The sequence below is a fragment of the Ursus arctos genome, unplaced genomic scaffold (genome assembly GCF_023065955.2).
Source record: "Ursus arctos isolate Adak ecotype North America unplaced genomic scaffold, UrsArc2.0 scaffold_6, whole genome shotgun sequence".
NCBI classification, from domain to species: domain Eukaryota; kingdom Metazoa; phylum Chordata; class Mammalia; order Carnivora; family Ursidae; genus Ursus; species Ursus arctos.
In genome coordinates, this window is record NW_026623078.1 from 68081928 (window position 1) to 68094478 (window position 12551).

Here is a 12551-nt window from a genome sequence, read left to right on the forward strand (position 1 = left end):
CCTCCCCCGTTTAAACATAGATCTGCAGCATCCATATATATTTCTAAAAAGTGAGTATTTTTGTATTAGTTATTTTAACCTTTATAAAAAGATGTCATGCTAATAGCAATCCTTTGGGATTCACTCCCCCCCCCAAATATTGCTACCTACCAAATATGTTGCTAAGATTCATCCAGATTATTGCATTTCAATGTAGCTCATTTGTTTCTCCTCTTACATAAAATATCAGTTCTTGTAGTCCTCTTCAAAATATGCAGGGAGAAATTGTTCCCTTTCTTAGGCCCTATGTATAATACACCTAAACAATTTATTAAAAAGTGAAACAGTATCCCCCCAATGGTTTTGGAAAAGAAAGAAAAGAATTCTCCATTTGAAGTAAGTTTCCCGACAAAAACTGAGAGAAATAGATTCTTAAATCTTCAAAAGACTTCAATTTTCCCTGATTATTTCCAAAAACCAAATTAATTTTTATCCCATGACTTCTTGCAATAATTCTGTTTTAAAATACTTCAGTGTGGTGGCTTTGTATTTGATTATTAAAGAAGGGAGATTTGGTGCCCAAAAATGTGATATATAAACTTTGGATTTATTGAGCTGTACTGTTTAGCTTCCATAATGAATATCTGATTATTTCATTGGCAAGTACATTTTTTCTCTTCTGGTAAAAGGATCTAGGTATTCCATGCATATTTATGTGTGTGTGGGGGGGAACAAGATTTTTTTTTAGAATAATATGGCCTGGTAGTTTCAGGAGCATCTATTGAATTGCCTACTCCAACCATAGTAGGTTAATTATTTTTCCCTTGGGAAAAAATTTATTCAGTTTATTCGTAAACACTTCTGTGTTTTGGTTTTCATTACATAAACTGTATTGTATTTCAAATATGGTTTTATTGTCTTTTTAATGTTAGAAAACAAACGAGATAGGGATTAGCTGGACAATTTCAAGAAGTTGACATGGACACAAAGAAACGCACACACACTATTCATGATCACAGCCCTAATACGAACATTGAGCAAAGTTAAGTAACCCATTTGGAAGCACAAGCTAGAGTATGAAGCAAGGCTACTAAAGGTACTAACAATACTGCAGAACACTAAAGGTTCTGAAATACACTAAGCATATTTTAGTATCTTGGCTGTAGGTGACACCTAGTCAAGCACAGACCTCCCCTTCATCAGACAGCCTCTTCCTTGGTTGCAAAGATCACTCCAACTGAGACTTTCTCTAAGGGTAAAGCTTAGGGTAGTATCATTCTGGCTTCCGGGCATCCTTTTCTAGCTCATTATTCTAAAGCCTAATTGAGCCATTTAAAAAAATCAATTACTAAATGATCTTTAGGGACAAAATCTTATTGTCACATGGATACAGTATGCAAAAGAATTTGAATATGGGGAAACTCCTGGGCCCTTTTCCAATTTTTTTCTTCCACAAACCCTTCCTACTTTAGCAAAGTTCTGTGTACCTTTCTTTTTTTTTTTTTATTTACATTCAATTAGCCAACCTATAGTATATCATTAGTTTCAGATGTAGAGTCCAGTAATTCATCAGTTGCATATAACACCCAGGGCTCATCACATCACACTGTGTACCCTTCTTAGATTAAATGCATGGCTGTGACTTTTCCTTGGATTCAGGAAGCCCCTATTTCTTTTCTATCACTTCCGCCAGCATATACTTATCAGAACAGGAGAACCGCCTCTCTGCTTTCTGGCCATCGTCCCATCTCTGCTGACTCTCTCACACTGGTTGCTAAGACCTTTCCTGGAAAGAATCTACAGGCTAAAACCCAAAGCTGGATGATTTTTCACAGACACTACTCTCTAAAATACACAGAAGGCTTGAGTTGCCAGAACGGTGTGAACCTGCCAGTGTTTTGCTAACTATTTCCAGAACACTGACTCTGCTGCCAGCTGTTACCACAATTTTTTCCTAGTAAGAATGCATTTAAGGGAAGGGTTGTAAAAACATGGTTGCTTTAATACGAACTTTCTTGTATCATTAGCACAAAGTTATCGGAAAGATATAAAATAGAATCGCCTTTTTTTTTTTTTTTAAGTTCCCCCAGTGATAAAGATATTTTTCTGGCTTGTGCTTTGCAGAAGTGAAGTTTTTCTGTGAAATTCCAGCCATTGCTGATATTGTGATCCTGGTTGATGGTTCATGGAGTATTGGAAGATTCAACTTCAGACTGGTTCGGCTTTTCTTGGAAAACCTGGTGACAGCCTTCAACGTGGGCTCAGAGAAGACACGAATTGGTACATGTTCCGTTATTAGTGGAAGTCAGCCGTCAGTGTAAATATTCTGGGAAGCTTCATAAGAGATTTCAAAAACTTTACAGAGCAGCTTTCAGAATTATAGGATCAACTATCGTGATATTCCTAAGAGCACAAATTTGGATCAATAAATATTTATTTCTACTAATTTATGCTGAATGATACTGTCATTCGTTTAATTGTTGAGCACATTTTAATTTTCTAAAAAGTCAAAATCTTCTCTGCCTAAGAATGATAATAACTTTTATTTTTATTATTTTTTAAAAGATTTTATTTATTTGAGAGGGGGGAGAGAGAGAGCATGAGATGGGGGAGGGTCAGAGGGAGAAGCAGACTCTCCGCTGAACAGGGAGCCCAATGTGGGGCTTGATCCCTGGACTCCAACTCTGGGATCATGACCTGAGCCAAAGGTGGAGGCTTAACCCACTGAGCCACCCAGACGCCCCTAATAATAACTTTTAAAGTTGCAAGTGTTTTAAGAATTTTTCAGGTAGAAGTTTTCTTTTTATTTAAAAGAAGCAGCAAAATCCAGTGGAATTTTGAACTAAGAAAATTGGAAATTGGAAATAGTTTTGTAGTACAAAATAGTCTTTGCCAAGTTAATTCTAGCCAAGATGAAAAAAAAAGTTATAAAACTTTGAGCAATATATCCACTTCGTCATATAGAGTTTCATAGTTTCACTTTTATATAGCCATTAAGGAAAATCATTCCTTTGAGAATAAAAATGCACCAGTAAATTTATACCTTTTATCTACAAATACAATCAGATTTGCTTTTTAAATACCGAGTACCTAATTAGGTGCTCACTTCTAAATGGCTAGAAAATATGTACATTCCTCCTGCTCCAAGATATGTCCAAACTAATTCCTTAAATTGATGCCAAGAATTCTTTTTGAAAATACATAGTGAAGCAAAGAAAGAATTGTTTAAAGACCAGGCCCTTTATTATTCTGGTTTCACAAATAGTCCACTAGATCTTTGAGTAACCCATCATTTCTGGGTGGGCTGTCTCATCTTTTTTACCAGGTCTTGCACAGTATAGTGGTGACCCCCGAATAGAATGGCACTTGAATGCCTTTAACACAAAAGATGAGGTCATTGAAGCGGTCCGGAATCTACCCTATAAGGGAGGAAACACACTAACAGGTATGTTTCATTTAGTTCATGTTTTTAGCAACGTATCTTGCCAAAGATTTGTTTCATTTCTTCATCCTATCACTTTGTAAGACTTGGCATAGTGTTTTTAAACCAAACTAAAATCTGAAATTCTTAGATGACTCTTTTCTCAAACTCAGCCTTAAGAATTAAAACCCAGACACACCATTCCTTTCGCTACATGAATGTAATGTCCCCAGAAGGGCTTGGCTGGGCCAGGAGGAGATGGAACAATGCCGAGGCTGACAGTCTGTCGGGGGCTGTCTTAGCTTTTGCCAGTTCATTTTCCTTCCACTTTTCACCTGGTTTCTCCTCTAGCCACCCCATCATTTATTTTTTTAATTATTATTTTAAAATATTTTATTTATTTATTTTAGAGAGAGAGCATGCTTGAGTGGGGGGAGGGGCAAAGAGAGTGAGAGAGAATCCCAAGCAGACTCGGCACTGAGCGTGGAGCCTGACTTGGGGCTCTATCCTAGGACCCAGAGATCATGACCTGAGCTGAAATTAAGAGTTGGACACTCAACCCACTGAGTCACCCAGGGGCTCCTAGCCACCCATCATTTAAATGAAAATAAATTTCTACCTTATATATTTTCAAGGAAGGTGTTTTCTTTGGCTTTATTCTGTAATCGGTAGTTATCATAAAAATATTTATGGATCTTTGTCTTACCAGTATTTTGGTAAACAAGGAATGTAAGAATATTTAGATTATAACTATTCCAGCCACAAGAGGTTGTCACAGGTTTTAACTTTAGTACCTGCTATTTTCTTCTATAGGTGAGCAATGCAGATGCTCATTTTAAACAGTAGTGATGTTATCATTGACTTTTAAGTAAACCGTTGAAATCTCGATAATTGCTTTGCCAGTTTGAGGCATAATTTTTTGTTAATAGAATAAAAAACTCCATTAAATGCAAATTTTATAACAATATTGCAGCATTTCTTATTTTTTTCCTGGATGAAAAGTGTCACGCTCAAAAGGCAAGAATTCAGTGATCATTTTGGATCTGCCTCCACTATCCCTAAAAAGAGAGAGAGAGAGAGGGAGAATCTTTGGCTCTTTGGACTATCGTAAACAAATTTTTGATAATATTTGGGGTTGTTGCTTCTGTGTGGGTATTCTTGCTTCATCCTAAATTATAAAAGTTTACATTTTCTTGTACACAGATCTGTCAACATCGATTGGCTATAAATTTAATGTTATTTACAAATGCTAGTTTCTGAAATGATGGACTATTCAGTTATTCATATTACCTCTATTCCGAAGGATTTTAGGTTTTCATCAGATCCATCGAAAAAAGGTCACTGTAAAAATGAAGATGAAAATTCATATCTCTGCTAAGTGAAATAAGTCAAGCAGAAAAAGACAATTATCACATGGTTTCACTTCTATGTGGAACATAAGGAATAGCATGGAGGACATCAGGAGAAGGAAGGGAAAAATGAAAGGGGGGGAATCAGGAGGGGAGACGAACTATGAGAGACTGTGGACTCCAGGAAACAAACTGAGGGTTTCAGAGGGGAGGAGGATGTGGAGGTGGGTTAGCACGGTGATGGGTATTAAGGAGGGCATGTATTGCATGGAGCACTGGGTGTTATACTCAAAGAATGAAGCATGGAACACTACATCAAAAACTAATGAAGTACTGTATGGTGACTAACATAATAAAAAAATTCCTATCTAATAAAAAAACTTTTAGCTCAACAAGTTACTCATGTCGTGGTTACATTTTGCAGAATTGGAAGGCTTTTTATTAGAGGTGATTGGTTTGTGTTTATTTTTTCTTGTTTTCTCCCAGGTCTTGCTTTGAACTACATTTTTGAAAATAGCTTTAAACCAGAAGCAGGAGCAAGGGCTGGAGTGTCCAAAATTGGCATTTTAATCACAGATGGAAAGTCCCAAGATGATATTATTCCACCATCTAGAAACCTCCGTGAATCTGGGGTGGAACTGTTTGCCATAGGTATGTGCTATTCACGGTCTTATTTCAATAATGGGCACAGACACACAACTACTTAAAACAATATATAATGAAAGTACACTTCATTGAAAGCCAGGAGACCTGGACAGTTTCTAGTCCTGACTCTAGTCTAGCCAGTCTTGTGATCTGAGCCCAACTTCATTACATTTAAGATGGAAGTGGTGGTAACTTTCATGTACCCTTTAGTGAGAGGATCTCTGCATGAGATGCTGTCCATAGAATGTGAAAGCATAAAGTAGCACGTAAAGGTTAGGTACATGTCTGTTAGCTTAGGACTTTCTCTCTCTCTCTCTTTTTTGTAAAGATTTATTTATTTATTTGAGAGAGAGAGGAGAGGGGGGAGGGACAGAGAAAGAGAGAGGGAGAGGATCTCAAGCAGACTCCCCACTGAGCACAGAGCCTGACTCAGGTCTTGATCTCACAACCCTGAGATCATGACCCTGAGATCATGACCTGAGCTGAAACCAAGAGTCAGATGCTTAACCCACTGAGCCACCCAGGCGCCCCAGGCCTCTTTTTTTTTTTTTTTTTAAAGATTTTTTATTTATTTATTCGACAGAGAGAGAGAGACAGCCAGCGAGAGAGGGAACACAAGCAGGGGGAGTGGGAGAGGAAGAAGCAGGCTCATAGCGGAGGAGCCTGATGTGGGGCTCGATCCCATAACGCCGGGATCATGCCCTGAGCCGAAGGCAGATGCCCAACCGCTGTGCCACCCAGGCGCCCCCAGGACTGTCTCTTTAGTATCGCTTTATAGCAAACTCTTCTTTGATGGTAAAGGAGAAACCAGTTTATCGTTTTCAAGGAATTCAGGTCCTGCAGCTATTTAGAAAGCATAAAGTTCTAGATATGCAGTATTATTTCTTTAAGATGAACTCTTTATAAGGTATCATTCTGGTGGAAAAGGATACATGTGTCACACATTCAGAAGAACTGCAAAGCATTTAGATGATGCAACTTTCCTCTCCATTAAAATATGTACAGTTTCTTTGGCAGCAGGAAGGTCTTTTACTTAGTAGAGACCAACCAAAACAAAACAGAACAAATCAAAACAAAATCCCCAAACAAGAAACAATTCATCTGACCTGTTCCTAGATTTTCTACTGGAAATGTGGTTTATAAAGTGTCCCATTCAAGAAGTTTGTGCTTACATGCATTGTGCCAGGCATTGGGGTGGGTGCTGGGACACAGAGATGAGCAAGGCAAAATCCTTACAGAACAAATTCCTTCCAAGTCACAATGACCTTTTCTTTTTTTTTCCTAAGCTGTTTGCTGCAAACTATTTTCTTTGGAAAGGTGAGAGAGAGATAGTAGAGATTTGGGGTTGTCTTCCCTAGAATATACTTTTTGTTGTTGTTGTTGTTAGGGTTTTTTTTTTTTCTAGAATATTCTTACATGAATACAAATTTGTTGGTTTTACCTAAAAGCCATCAAAAACATTATTGACATTAAGTTCATTGTCTCTTAATGTGCTCGGTGTTTTGTTCCCGTGGACACAGATCCAAGCGTACATTTTAGAAGCTTTTGTTGAAGTCCTTCAGGCAAGAAACATCAGAGAAATGTACCTAATTTTATTTTTATTTTACTATCCTTTTGTCCAACAGAGGAAATCTTTTTAGACAACAAACTAATGGGGTTAATTTATGTGTCTCATTTCCATTCTGTGGTCTTGTTGCTAATGAATGGATGAGTTTTTAAACAAAACTTTAAGTGAGCTCACAGATGTAATTTGGACTTTTTCCTCTGGAAATTACCTGGAAATCATTAGTATTTATTATCTTATAACCCCCTAAAGCACATTGTTCAGAGACGACTAACACTTTGTCACTTAATATGTTGAAGTTGGAAGATAAATTAAATGGCACAGCCAGGCATCTGAGAAGTCATTCATGTTGCCCTAGGTAATCTCTCTTCCCTGCTTCCATAGTACCTTTCTTAAAAAAAAAAAAATGCCCTTAGATGATTGCAATGACAGATTTATAAAGAAAGGCTCCTTGTTTGCTGAAGCCTGGGGAAGAGAAATCTACCTCCACACTCATAAAACCCAACCCTGTGCCTTCCTTTTCTATACAGAATTTCTCTTACTCATTTCAATTTTCGGTCTTCTGAGAGGTGACATGATATAGTAGTTAAGAGCATATGACTTTGGATCTACCCGGTGGGAATCCCAGCTATACACTTACTGATGTGTTTCCTTGAACAAGTTAATTAACCTCTCTGTGCAGCAGTTTACTGATTCACACAGTGGGGGAAACAATAGTGCCAAACCGATAGGGTTGGTTGTGAGGATTAAATGTGTCCATATATGTAAAACACTGCAGTTCCTGGGGCATAGCAGGTGCACTCTAAGTGTTAGCATCCACTGCTCAGATAGACTGGGAAAGTTGCATGGGAGCTGAGGATTTTCTGTCTTACTCTGTTCCTTGCTGTATTCCAAACACCCAGCATTGTGCTTGACTTGTAGCAATGGAATTCCACAAATAATGTGGGAGAAGTAGAGCTTCCCTATTTGCATTAGCAAAATTGCAGTGGTTGTATTTGAATATGTTAAAAACTTTTCCCCCAAGTTTTTCCTTAATGTTATCTAATAATACTATACATAGTATAGTATATATAGTATATAGTGTACTAGTATATACATAGTATATATATGTGTATATATATATATATATATATATAAAATTTTTATTTTAACAGTAGTTCTTAATTTAAACTTATTTTATAGAAATTTAAGCCTAGGGTTTTGCTAGTTTAGAATGCTGGTTTAATTACTATTGCTTCTGCACTATTCATGCAAGACAGAAGTTAGTTTCATTAATGCATCTTCCTATTAAGATACACTGAACAAAATTAGGATGTAATCATCTAAAAATGACGCTGAAGGTGATTTTTACAAAACAATCTGACATGAGATGCACCTCTTTAAAGTAGCAGATGCTTCTGTTGCAGGGGGTACCGATGGGCTCAGGACAGGCTCACGGAGGTTGGTTTTTCAAATGGGGCATGAATTTCACGATCCTCCCTGTTGGCCTCAATACCAGGGGTGAAAAACGCAGATGAGAACGAACTGCGGGAGATCGCCTCTGAACCAGACAGCACTCACGTGTACAATGTCGCCGAGTTTGACCTGATGCACACAGTTGTGGAAAGCCTGACGAGGACTGTCTGCTCCCGGGTGGAAGAACAGGACAGGGAGATCAAAGGTAAAGCAAGGAACAGAAGGCGGTCACTCTGTGCATGTGGATATTACTCTGCCCAAAAGTCTGTCATGGATTATGAAAATTCTTCTCATTTTTCATGTTGACTTTCTAAATAGAGCCTTTTATTCCCCTAAGACGTGAATCATCAGAGTAGAAAGGGAATATACTGACATCCCACTGAGGGAGGAATAGTTTCACCACGAGATCATTTTCTCCATGGTGTTGCATTAGACCATCATGTGTGTTTGTTTTTAACTCAACTTTGGATTTTGAGGTAATTGCACATTCATATAAAGTTGTAAGAAATAGTCGAGACAGATTGTGTATACTTTACCAGTTCCCCTTAATGGTGACATATTCCAAAACTCCAGTACAGTATCGCAGGCAGGATACTGGAATTGAGAGCCGAAGTACAGAACACTTCCATCACCATGGGGATCATCCCTGTTGTCCTCTGATGGCCCCATTCACTTACCCTCCCCACAACCTCTCCCTCACCCTGCACAACCACATCTCTAAATATTTTTCATTTTGAAAACATGATATAAATGGAATTATGTGGTATGTCCTCTTTAGGGACTGCCTTGTTAAATTCAGGATAATTTCCTGGCGGTTCGCCCTCCTTGTTGCATATATCAGTAGCTCTTCCCTTTTTACTGCTCTGTCATAGTCCGTGATATGGACGAACCACAGTCTGTTTAACCACAAACACATTGAAAGTCAATCAGAGAAAGACAGCTATCATATGATTTCACTCATATTGGAATTTAAGAAACAAAACAGAGGAACATAGAAGAGGGGAGGGAAAAATAAAATCAGATGAAATCAGAGAGGGAGACAAAGCATGAGAGACACTTAACCATAGGAAACAAACTGAGGGTTGCTGGAGGGGTGGGGAGGTGGGGGGATGGGGTAACTGGGTGATGGGCATTAAGGAGGACATGTGATGGAATGAGCACTGGGTGTTACATGCAACTGATGAATCCCTAAATTCTTCCTCTGAAACTAATAATACAGTATATGTTAATTAATTGGATTAAAATAAAATAAAATTATTTTTAAAAAGGGAAGGAAGACATCTGAATTGTTTTCATTTTTGGCTTTTACAAACAAATCTGCTATGAATGTTCCCATATAGGTTCTTGTGTGAACATAAGTTTTCATTTCGCTGGGAGGATGCCCGGACTGCACAATGGTGCATCATATTGTAGCAACATGTTTAGCTGAGTGTTAGGAAACCGCCACGTTATTTTCCAGGGAAGCTGCAGCAGTCTGCATTCCCACTGGCAATAGATGAGTGGTTCTGTTTCTGTGCATTGTCACCCATATTTGTTGTTACTATATTTTATTCTAGGCATTCTGATAAGTATGTACTGGTATCTCACTGTGGTTTTAATGTGCATTTCCTTGTTGGCTAATGAAATGGGACATCTTTTTTTGCATGCTTATTTTACATCTGTATTTGCTCTAAGGCTGTTCATATCTTTTGCCCACTTTCTAATTAGATGAATGTGTGTGTGCGTGTGCATGTTTAATTTTTAACAGTTGAGTTTTGACAATTCTTCATTTATTTTCTAGATACTGATCCTTTATTAGATATGTGGTTTGTTACTATTTTCCCCCAACCTGTAGCTTGTCTTTTCATCCTTTTAACAAGGTCTTTTGCAGAGCACAAGTTTTAAGTTGTGATTAAGTCCAATTTATCAATTTTGCATTTTATGCTTATTCCTTTTGGTATCAAGTTTAACTAAGGACTCTTTGGCCGTAAATGCTAAAAATTTTCTTGTGTATTTTTATTCTAAAAGTTCTATGTTTTACATATAAGTCCATGACCCAGGTTAAATTTTTGTAAAAGATTTGAAGTTTAGTTCAAGGCTTTTTGGTTTTTTCACCTATCGACATACTATTACTCCAGCACTGCTTCCTCAAAATGCTCTATTTCTGCCATTGAATTGCTTTGTACCTTCGTCAAGGATCAGTTGGGCACATTTGTGTGGGGTTATATCTGGATTCTCTATTCTGTTCTATTGGGTCTATGAGTCTAACCCTCTTCCAACATCCTACAATCTTGATTTCCTGTAGCTATATAAGTCTTGAGATTGGATGGACTGAATTCTCCCACTTGATTATTCTGTTTGAAAATTGCTTTCACTATTTTACTTTCTTTACCTTTCCATATAAATATTAGAGAAATCTTTATTCTACAAAAAATCTTGTTGGGATTTTGTCAAGAATTGCATTAAATCAATTCTCAATTATCAAATATTAACATCAGAAGAACGGACATCATTACTGTGTGGATTCTTCCAGTCCTCAAACATGGTAAATTCCTCCATTGGTTTTGATATCCTTTGATTTCTTCATCTGCATTTCGTAGTTTCCAGGATATAAGTTCTATACAGGTTTTGTTCTGTTTATATCTCTGTATTTAATTTTATTTTGAGGAATTTTAGTTATATTTTATTTTTATTTTGGTGTCCACATGTTCATTGTGAGTATACACGGATACAATTATATTTTTGTATGTTTATTTTGTGTCCTATGACCTTATTACTTGAATTTGCTAATTATAGGATTTTTTTTCTCTAAATTTTCAGAGATTTTTCTATGTAGACAATAAATCGTATCCTTTGCAAATAGGGATAGTTTTATTTCTTTGCTTTTGATCACTGTGCTTCTTATTTTCTTGCCTTGTTTCCCTGGCTGAAATTTCCCATACTGTGTTGAACAAGAGTGATGAGACTGAACATCCTTGACTTATTCCCCATCTTAGGGGGAGACTTTCTGCTTCTCAAGGAATTGGTTCATTCCATAGAATTTGTAGAATATATGTGTGGAAAGTTGTTCATAGTATTCCCTTATTATTCTTCATTTGATGTCTGTAGGGTCTGTAGTGATAGTCTGTGGTTTTTTTTCCCCTTGATATTGGTAATTATTGTCTTCTCTTTCTCTCTTTTTTTTCATTTCTCAAACTTGCTAGAGGTTTGTTCTTGAAACAAAATCTTTTCAAAGAATTGGCTCTTGGTTTCATTTATTTTCTCTACTTTTCCTCTGTTTTTAATTTCATTGATTTCTGCTCTTATTTTTCTTATTTTCTTTCTTTTACTGGTTTTGGTTTATCTTGGTCATACTTTTCTGGATTGTTGAGATGAGAACTTGGATTACTGATCTTCAATGTTTCCTCTTTTTCTAATGTAATTACTTCAATGCTATAATTTTCTTTCTCAGCACTGCTTTAGCTGTGCTTTACAAATTTTGATATGTTGTATTTTCATTTTTATTCATTTCAAAATATTTTTTTATCTTCTTTGACCTGTCCTCTTTGACCCATTGATTATTTAGAAGTGGTTGTTTATAATTTCAAAGTGTTTGAGTGTTTTTATGCTACCTTTCTGTGATTGGTTTCTAAGTTTGATTTCACTGTCATTAGAGAACACACTCCGTGTTATTTTTATTGTTTTAAATTTTCTGAGGTTTGTTTTCTGGCCTAGGATATGGTTATCTTGTTACATTCTCAGTGGGTGCTTGAAAGGGTTGTGTATTCTGCTATTGTCATGTGCAATGTTCTATAAGTTTGACTGGATCCCTTTGGTTGATGGTTTTGTTGAGTTCTATATCCTTGCTAATTTTTCTGTCCAGTCTTCTTGTCAATAGATTCTGGATTCTTTAGCTCCATGTCTAGGACGTATGAGGTGAAAAGAAAACTCAGGGGATGAATCACTGTATCATTCTTCTGGTCCTGTAATCCCTCACCCATATACTTTCTTCTCTCTTTCAGTGTCTTCTTAAGCTTGTCTTATTACATAATTTCCAGAATTTTTAGTTGTACTTAGTGGAAATAATAGGGAAAAGTACATCAATTCTGTCTTCCTGGAAGGACAGCCATCATGTATTTTTTTAACCTTTGTCCCTCATGATATCATTGGTCTGCATGTT

General features: G+C 36.9%; 1 protein-coding gene across 12 annotated transcripts in view; it reads left to right on the top strand.

Annotated features, from left to right (window-relative positions):
• Window positions 1-12551, top strand: part of COL14A1 (collagen type XIV alpha 1 chain) — a 209472-nt gene that overhangs the window by 59057 nt on the left and 137864 nt on the right. For all 12 annotated transcript variants that reach the window (XM_048212550.2, XM_048212549.2, XM_044382622.3 and 9 more), the window contains exons 6-9: window positions 2104-2259; window positions 3305-3424; window positions 5236-5400; window positions 8457-8618. In XM_048212550.2, the coding sequence (XP_048068507.1) occupies window positions 2104-2259; window positions 3305-3424; window positions 5236-5400; window positions 8457-8618 (603 nt within the window). The remainder of the gene's footprint in view (window positions 1-2103; window positions 2260-3304; window positions 3425-5235; window positions 5401-8456; window positions 8619-12551) is intronic.